A 9,802-nucleotide genomic window follows, 5' to 3' on the forward strand; every position below is an offset into this window, starting at 1 on the left:
GAGTGTCTATGTCAATTGAGTGTCTACTATGTATATATAGGTTAATCATTGTTCTAGGCAATAAGGACACGTACAGAAATAGGCAAAAATGTGATTTCATTGCAATCAAATCTTTAATTAGGATGGTGGGAGGGTAAATCTGTTTTACTTTTAAATGGATACTATAATCCACATAAAATGTTGCTTATTTTAATGTGCTTAAAACAAATAGTATAATTGTATAATTGTTAAATTATGTCAGTGAATTGTTAAAAAATAGTTTCTTATAAAAAAAAACACAAAACTTATTTTGTTCCAAATGCTATGGCTCTGCAATTTAGGTAAGTACAGTTGCTACCATTCTTTTTAGCCTTTTCAGGACTGGAGCACCACAGGGGCAGCAGAGGACTGGGAAAGGGAACTACCAAGTGCCACCAGAATGTCTTAGGCGACCATATTGATTTCCGGACTCCTCTACAAGGAGACCCTCAGTCTCCTTGGAGAACATGATCAGCAGCGCGGTGATGAATAAGGAGCAAACCAGGGCCAAGATTTTTTGCTTCAGAAACTGTGCTGCTCCTGCGGCCTCTCCCTGGAATCCAGAGACTCTTTTCAGGCTCATAACCTCAAAGACAAGAGATGTTAGGTTTTGGCTAACCGACCTTGTTGCAGTCTCTGAGGAAAGCATTCACGTCTAGTCTAGCACTCTAGTTTCGCAGTCCCTAGAAGCGAAGATTGGCAACCTGTGAATGGCAGAATTGCTCAGGGATCCAGTGTCATCTAGGCTGATTAAGATAGTTCAGATGGTCAGTTCAGTCCGAGGCATCTTTTGGGGCCAGCTCCCCACACTGTTGAGTAACAGCAGGCGCATCTGAGTTTGCAGGATACAAGGCGCACATGTTTAAAGAAACGGCAGGGAGGCGCTTGCCCACAAGCGCGGGGTCTAGAGTCAGATAATTAGCTGGTTAGGATGCTGTATACGGTGAGAAAATCCACCTACCGGGCATAGCAAAGTAGGGCTCACCCTGCGTCCTCAATTGCTTTTAGTATTTCTTGCTGGAGTGCTTCGTACTTGTAGACAGAGTAGCTCTTCCAGATTTTTCAGTTTCTAACCATGGTTCCTTAATTCTTAAGAAGTTCCTTGGAGCAAACTTGCACGTTCAAATCTCAGGATGCACTGAATTCAACGGAGGCCCCAAACGCAGAGCGGTCCGGTCCTGCGTATTCATATGGGGGGTTATGTAAATGAGGACTAGGAGTTTGCTCTTTTGATTGGAGAGAGCTGGAGAAGGCGGTCCCTCAACCAGGAGCGCTGGTTGGAAGCGGAGCCTACCTGTCATTGGCCAATAGAACTGAGGATGTTGCTGCGCCCAATGAGAAGGCACCGCCTAGTGTCAGCACAAAGTCTTAAAGGCAGTTCCGGTGTAGTACTTCACATTCACTTGCTCAGAGCTTGATTGCTGCGGTTCGCTTCGCAGACAGGAGTTTTTGGCGAGAGGTAAACATGTCTGGTCGTGGAAAGCAGGGCGGCAAAGTGCGGGCAAAGGCCAAATCGCGGTCCTCCCGCGCGGGCCTCCAGTTCCCGGTCGGTCGAGTACACAGACTGCTGCGCAAAGGTAACTACGCGGAGCGAGTAGGCGCTGGGGCGCCCGTGTACCTGGCGGCGGTGTTGGAGTACTTGACAGCGGAGATCCTAGAGTTGGCTGGCAATGCCGCTCGTGACAACAAGAAGACCAGAATAATCCCTCGCCACCTGCAACTCGCCATCCGCAACGATGAGGAGCTAAACAAGCTGTTGGGGAAAGTCACCATTGCTCAGGGCGGCGTCCTGCCCAACATCCAGGCCGTGCTGCTGCCCAAGAAGACGGAGAGTCAAAAGGCGAAGAGCAAGTGATCCTGACGCCACCACAGGGGAGCTGGCTTTCCCAGCAAAGGCTCTTTTCATAACCGCCCGCAGTATTTTTCAATATACTCGATGTCATGGAAGGCTGGCGGGATTTAGTGGGGAGGTGGGCGGCGAGGGGCCCGCCAAGTCCAGGGCCAATAAAGTCGGTGAAAATCGTGTGGTGGAGAGAGCTATGTAGTCTCGGGGACCTTCCGGATGACCCGGGGGGCAACCGGGAGACCTCTGGAGCAGGTACTGGTGGGTTGGCTTCAGCCGCTTTGTGGGCTACTTTGGTCCGCACCCTCGAGGCGTTTTGTGGGCGGATAAAGGAGATCAGGAGGGACCCACTGGCTTGGAATTGGGCAGAGTTGGGGTCTCTCCCTACTCGCCTTAATGCAAAAGACAGGCAGAGTAGGGTGCGGTTGCGGCAGGGGGATTATTTTTACACCTCTTTCCCAGGGCTTTCACTCTTCTGTCTTGTCCCGGCTGTTCAGGAGGACCCAATTCGGAAGACGCAGTAGGGGCTAGCTGGTGTCTGGCAGGACGTTGGCTTACTGGCCATACTTTTCAAAAGGTGGAGTAACTCTCAGTCTTGGAAGAGTGGTTCTGATGACACCATGTCAACAGATTTTTCTTAGCCTAATAGCTGTTGTGTTTACATGCTTTGGTTAGCAGGTATTTTTATATACACACTTATGTTCACATTTCTTTAAGGTGAAGGAAACATCCAGTAAGATGTGTAATACAGAAGCATGAGTCATGAGTAAATTTGTTCTCCTGACACTCATGTTGCATAACAGTGCAGTGTCTTTAGTCATGAGTTGCTTATGCTTAGGAGCTTTTAAAATGATTTTCTCATGATGGCCTTGTCTCCACCATATTATACTCCTTTGGAAATGTAATCAATTTGATTTTGCTTCCTAACAACAAATAACTTGCTTGAAGTCTTTTATGTTCCCCCATTGGCATGGAGTAAAGATCTCATCCCAACAGTCTTCTAGGGTTTGCATTGCTTAATTGTACAGTAATGCTTAAATAAACATGGGATGTGTGAAAAGGTAAGGGTAAATGACTTAAGTGCAAGAAGAAACACGTCTCAGATCAGGAATCCACATTTAAAAGTTTAAACCCTAGCCATCCTATTCTGTCCTCAACTGACCCTTCCGTCTTACCCTTTTCTGCAAGCTTCATCCTGGCCCACCAGGCCCACAAGTAGGATCCCAGTTCAGATTTCACATCTTTGGAGTCCTCTTTCCTATGAGTCAGAGTTGCAGTCTTCCTTTCAAAAAACAAACAAACAAACAAAACATATATATATATTTCTTCATTTTGGTAGTGTGTGGCCCATTTTCCCACATTGACTTTATTTCTTCCCCAGTATTTTTTGAGGGAGTACAGCTGTGAATGAGGACAACTAGATTTCCACTCTCTGTGAGCTCACTTCTTTTTCCTGGTAACTGAAGACAGGACATTGAACAAAGAAATGTTAATATCAGAAAAAGAATCCCCTTCAGCTTCCATTAATACTTGTGTCTGTCTGCTGCTTGTGGAAATGAAGGTCGGGATTACTTCTCCAACATGGTCAACTTTGAGGGCTACACACATCTTTGTTAGGAGGCAGATTATTGCCCCCTAATTCCCCAGGAGAATAGACTCCAAGGGTACCATGGGCAGGTGCCAAGATGTCCACAGCTATTTATTTACTCCACTCCTACCTTCCATCCAGAAGGCTTCTTCATGTGTAAAACAGTCATAATACCAATTTTAAGGACTGAGATAGTTCATTTACTATACATATGAGGCACATATTAGGTACTGAATAAATTAAAAAAAGTATGATTTCCTACAAGATCTGGGGTTACCCTTATAGGTTAAGGTATAACTGTAACAGGCTTTTGTTTGGTTTTGTTTTGTTTTTTTAGCACACAATCATTAGGATAGTTCTCAGTGTTACCACTTTGGGGAAATGGTAGGCAGTACAGGACTGTATATATGGCATATAATATATATACATACATATATGGCATATGTATATATATAATATAAAGTGTGTACATATCCAATGCTGGTTTTGACATTTAAGTCTTTTTTTAAATGTTTATTTAGTTTTGAGAGAGAGAGAGAAAGAGAGAGAGAGAGAAAGAGAATGAGTGGGGGAGGGGCAAGAGAGGGAGACACAGAATTCGAAGCAGCCTCCAGGCTCTGAGCAAGTGGTCAGCACAGAGCCTGACTCGGGGCTCAAACCCACAAACTGTGTGATCATGGCCTGGGCCGAAGTCGGAAGCTCAACCGACTGAGCCACCCAGGCGCCCCGACATTTAAGTCTTAATTTTGTAAAAGATTTGAGGCATCTGAAAGGTTATTACCAAAATGGTGGCAAAACAAGAACAAGGGCTACTAAGACATTTATAAGAAAAAAGCAATTTTTCTTGTTCCTCTGAAGATTCACAGGAGTCTGTCTAACCCTGTTACATGAAGAGCAAGCCAGTCAAGCCTAAAAGTACAACCAGTGCCCCCTTTCCTGCACCACCTCCACTGCCCCAGGGATTGTTTCCCCTCAAATACTTCCCTTGCTGCAAGACTCAATCAGTCTCTCACCATTTCTGTCATTTATGTATTTGTTTGTGTGTTCGTTTATTCATTCATTCATTCATTCATTCATTCATTTATGAGAGAGTGAGCACACAAACCTGCACCTCAGCAGGGAAGGGGCAGAGAAAGAAGGAGAGAGAGAATCTTAAGCAGGCCCCATGCCCAGCATGAGATCATTACCTGAGCCGAAATCAAGGGTTATGCTTAACCAACTGAGCCACCCAGATGCCCCTCACCATTTCTGTTTTCAAGGGTTTTTTTAAACCTGAATAATTTATTGGCTGTTAAAAATGCATACTTTTTGCATTACTTTTTGTATTACTTTGCAGTAAGCATGCATTTACTGCAAAATCAATTCAGCCTGTGATCCTCGATGAACAAATAATTCTTGCCAATGTATGACTGTTAACTGCAAAGGCCAACATTTCTTCAAGCACTAGACTGCATAGAAGATGACTTAGGACAGAACAGGTGGGACCTGAATTCTGATTTTTTAATACATTTACAATCCACAGTTGTATTTATAGACACACGTACCCTTTCCTGCCAAGATAAGTCATTCATGTGGCAGGCTGTGACTTGGGTAGGATTTATGCTTTGTTTTTCCTCTGGGACCAGTCTTGTCTTTGTTTCTCTGAGAACTGGTCTGTGTAGTTTTTTCTGCCTGGAATCAAAAGGTTTAGTCTGTCTCCGTAATTGGTGATGACTGACCTACTGTATGCACTCTTCACAAATGCCCTTGAAAGGTCATAGACCATGGTGTTCAAGGACTTCAGCTACGTGGAACAAGACTTAAGTTCAAGTCCACTCTGCCCCATACTAGTTAGGTGATTTTGGAAATGTTGCTCAATTTCTTTAAACCTCAGTTTTATTTATTAAGGGAGCATACTAGTAGAGTTTATATTAGTGGATTTTGCAGAGGAGTCATTCAGTTAATGTGAATGAGAGCACAAAAGTTTCCCGTGTAGAAACAAGTAATTATTATTTCTATGCGCAACTCGATTTAGAGTGAATTGCAATAATTGTGGCACCTGTTGAAATAGAAAAACATCACTCTAGCAATCCTGTGACTTTTCTGATAGCAACCCATGAAAACAAGCTTAGTGGCTGTTTTACTAATTACAGGACATCCACAAATCAACCTATAACAGGAAAGAGAGTAATAAATGGTTAAAGCTTGTTAACCGGTCAGATTCAAATCTTAATATGCATTCTCCCCGCCCCTAAAGACCGCCTACTTTGGAATTAATGGCTTAACTACACCCACGCAGATTAAAAACGGAACCTGTTTGTTCAACAACTTATTGCGTATATATTATGTGTGAAACCTATAATTGATAACCAGCTGTTCAGAAAAATGATTATAATATAATAAAAAAAAGATTACAGTATAACAGGCTACACGTAAAGAAAGGGAGATGTTTTGGCAAAACATCTGTTTCGGTAAAAGCAGGTGTTTCGGTAACAGGGAACAGAGGCACCTGTATCACTCAGCCTGGCGGGGAGAGTGGCACCTGAGATAGGCCTAGGTGTGTGAGTTAGCCTGACATGCTAGCGTGTTCCAGGCAGAGAGGCAGCACGCACCAAGGCAGGGGAGTCAGAATACAATGGCTGCAGTTGGATGTGAGAGGACCTAGGGAAGAAGGTCTGGCCTGGAGATAAGAATTTGGGAGTCATAACAAAACGGTCCACTAAAAATGGTCAGTGGCTAAAGTCATTGAGAGGGAATATACATACACAGAATATATGTATAGATGCCTAAGTGGCTGTACAGAAAACAGCCACAGCTGAACGGGATGTGGGGATCTATGAGATCTAATCTCCTGGCAGAAGAAGAGTTGCTGAGGAGAAGGAAGGACATGGCCCATGGAGACAGTCTGTCAAAGGATGGAGATTTCTCATAGTTTGGCTCCCTGAACTCCTGGACACCCCTAATTTGCTTATACTTTGCCATATAATTAGAAAATGCTCTTTAAAAGTTATTATGTTCTCCCACACAGGCAATGCAGACAGGCTGACTCAGCTTACCAATGGTGTTGGAATGGATATGGATTTTTACCATATGAATTTTCACTTTGCACAGACAGAAATTTGGGGGTGTATCTGATGACAACGAGAGCATTTGTTTAAAAAAATTTTTTTTTAATGTTTATTTCTGAGAGAGAGAGATAGATCATGAGTGAGGGACAGGCAGAGAGAGACAGAGACACAGAATCTGAAGCAGACTCCAGGCTCTGAGCTGTCAGCACAGAGCCCCACGCTGGGCTCAAACCCATGAGCTGTGAGATCCTGACCTGAGCTGAAGTTGGACAGACACATTTGTTTAAAAAGCTGGGAAGAATGTTGGCAAAGAACCCTTTAATAATATATCCTTTATTATCATTCCATTTAGTTGAATATTTTTTTGAATATTGAATATTTTTTGAATATTGAATATTTAGTTGAATATTTTTACATGTTTTAATTTTAATTGAAGTTTTAAGTTTTAATCTTAAAGAAGTTACAGAAACAGTGGTAACTTATTAATTCATCAAACTAGTTATTTAATTTATTTACTTTCTTAAAGAAATATATATTGCTTATAAATATCATTTGTAGAAAGCTATAGTTATTCTTATTGAGGTACAATTGCCATATAACATTTTCAGCTGTAACATAATTGTTCAATATTTGTGTCTAATTAACAAATGTCACCACACATGGTGACTATTCTTGTGACCAGAACTTTTGAGATTTACTCTCTTAGCAACTTTCAAATATGCAATACAGTATTCGTAACTATAGTTACTGTGCTATATATTACATCTACATGACTTAATTATCTTATAACTAGAAGTTTTTACCTTTTGACTCTCTTTACCCATTTGGTACAACCCCCTCAACGCACCTGCCACCTAAGGCAACCACCAATCTGTGGTCTGTATCTATGAGCTTGGCGGTTTCATTTTTATTGTATATATATGTGAGATCATATGGTATTTGACTTTCTCTGTCTGACATTTTTCACTTAGATAATACCCCCTAGGTCCATTCATGTTGTTGCAAATGACAAGTTTTTATTCTTTTTAATAGCTGAATAATATTCCTGTGTGTGTCTGTGTGTGTGTGTGTGTGTGTTTGTGTGTGTGTTTGTGTGTGTGTGTGTGTGCCACATTTTCTTTCTCCCTTCATCTATCTAGGGACACTTGAGTTTTTTCCATATCTCAGCTATTGTAAAAATACTGCAATGAACATAGGGGTGCATATATCTTTTTGAGTTAGTATAATATAGACTTTTTCAAATGTTTGAAATGAGAAATTTGGCCTGGACAAAGTGATTTTCTTTTAATCAGCTAATGTTTAGTTTCCCAAGGGAGGGAAGTGGAAAGAAGAACAGAAAAAAAGAAAAAAAAAAAAGAGAAAAGAAAAAGAAAGGAAGGCAACTGGCTTCAGGCAGATATGAAATTACCACTGTAAAGCTTGACTTGGTTTTCTGTATAAGGAGAGGAAATAAAGGTTAGGTGTTGAACAACGGATTTTAACACATACACACAGAAAAGAGAATGACAGCACATTTAGAAAGTAACTCAGGTCCTTGATAATTTTATCAAGTCATACAATTGAAAAGCCAGTACTGCTTAACTCCAGTTGGGAAGGAAGGAGGAATAAGTCCTGTATTGTTACCTTTTTTTTTTTTTTTAAGACAAATCAGACCAACCAATCTCCTCATGTGGGTTTATTTGCTTTCTGTTTTAAAGTACTTCTCAAATGAACTATCTTGTTCATTTCAAAAGCCCAAGTGGCAACTGCAACTCTAAAATATCCCTGGCGAAATTGTGCTTATTACAGAGAGAGATGTACAAATTCCTATTAAAATGAGAAAACATGAAGGAAGCAAATGGTTGGCTTGAAAGAGGTGCAGTTTTAGATTGTGACAACTAGGAAAAACAACATGGTTTATAAAAAGAGTAATTTCTGGGGTGCCTGGGTGGCTCAGTCGGTTAACCATTCGATTTCAGCTCAGGTCAGGATCTCACGGTTCACAAGATGGAACCCCAACTTGGGCTCTCTGCTCTCAGTGCAGAGTCAGCTTTGGATCCTCTGTGTTCCCACCCCCCCCACACACACACACCTCCGCCCCTCTCCCATTCGCATGCACCCTCTCTCCCTCTCAAAAATAAATAAACGTTTGAAAAAAAAGGGGGTAATTTCTGATCCCCACAGCTTGTGATCAGTGATGACTGATCATAGATCCAGACAAAACTAAATGGACCAGTCTTCAGGGACACAAAGACAGAGCTCTTTATCTGATTTAGAAATGATGATTGAAAGCAAAGTTTGTCCTAGGGTCGCTGGTCTGAAGAGTCCTGAACGCCTCAGCCCTCGGGGGATAGCTCAGAAACAGACTTGTCAGGCTTCTGTCCACTCTCGCCCTGTGGACTTTTGTGCTCAGACACGATTACAGAGGAGTCTTCTTTTGGTTTTGATTTTTCATGGTCACAGAATGGCCTGGTCTGCTGTTGGCGTTCTATGACACGGTTTATGTTCCACAGAAAGCTATGGTGTGGCTGTGAGGCCAACCCTCAGCAGCACCAAGGCCTGGCTGACAGTCCAGACTGGTGACAAAGCTGTCCTGGGCTGCCTTCCCCTTTGTCAGTGGCTAAAGAAAAAATGTGACACCCGGAAGAGGGCTTGCTGAACCGTGGAAGTGGACAAGGGCGTCTCAAGACAATTGCCGGCAGTGTCCAAGCACCATGCAAAAGAGGGAGCTACTGTCTGTGGGTGTTTCAGCCCCACATTTGTATACTTCAAACATCCCGATCCTCTAACAACATCCGCTTGTTTTCATGTTCATCAAGGAACTTTTTATCTTGAATCATTTTTTGTGTGTCTTTGGGTAGGGTAAGAATATTCTGGTTTCTTTAACATGATATAATCCATGTATCGCTCATAATAAATGATATTTTAAATTTATATTATATTTATATATACTTCTATATATATAATTTTTGTATGTTTAAATATAAATACTAAGTAAATGCCATGACCTCACTTTCCTCCCATCTTCCAATATCCTGCTCCGCATGGCCCAGCCCAAATAGAAATCACTGTTACTCTTTTTTTAAAATTTTTAATGTTTATTTATTTTTGAGAGAGGGAGAGAGAGAGAGAGACAGAGTGTGAGTGGCGAAGGGCAGAGAGAGAGAGACACACACACAGAATCGGAAGCAGGCTCCAGGCTCCAAGCTTCATTCGGCACAGAGGCCCATGCAGGGCTCAAACGCACAAACCACGAGATCATGACCTGAGCCAAAGTCGGTCACTTAACCGACTGGGTCACCCAGGTGCCCCACCACTGTTATTCTT

The 9,802-nt window shown here is 42.2% G+C and overlaps 1 protein-coding gene across 1 annotated transcript; it reads left to right on the forward strand.

Moving 5' to 3' along the window:
- Positions 1-1,035: 1,035 nt before the first annotated feature.
- LOC102962529 (histone H2A.J) lies at positions 1,036-2,043 on the forward strand. The gene has a single exon (XM_007082765.3). The coding sequence runs from the start codon at positions 1,484-1,486 to the stop codon at positions 1,871-1,873; it is 390 nt and encodes a 129-aa protein (XP_007082827.1). The 5' UTR covers positions 1,036-1,483; the 3' UTR covers positions 1,874-2,043.
- Positions 2,044-9,802: the final 7,759 nt, after the last annotated feature.

This window comes from Panthera tigris, chromosome B4 (genome assembly GCF_018350195.1).
Source record: "Panthera tigris isolate Pti1 chromosome B4, P.tigris_Pti1_mat1.1, whole genome shotgun sequence".
Taxonomy (NCBI): Eukaryota; Metazoa; Chordata; class Mammalia; order Carnivora; family Felidae; genus Panthera; species Panthera tigris.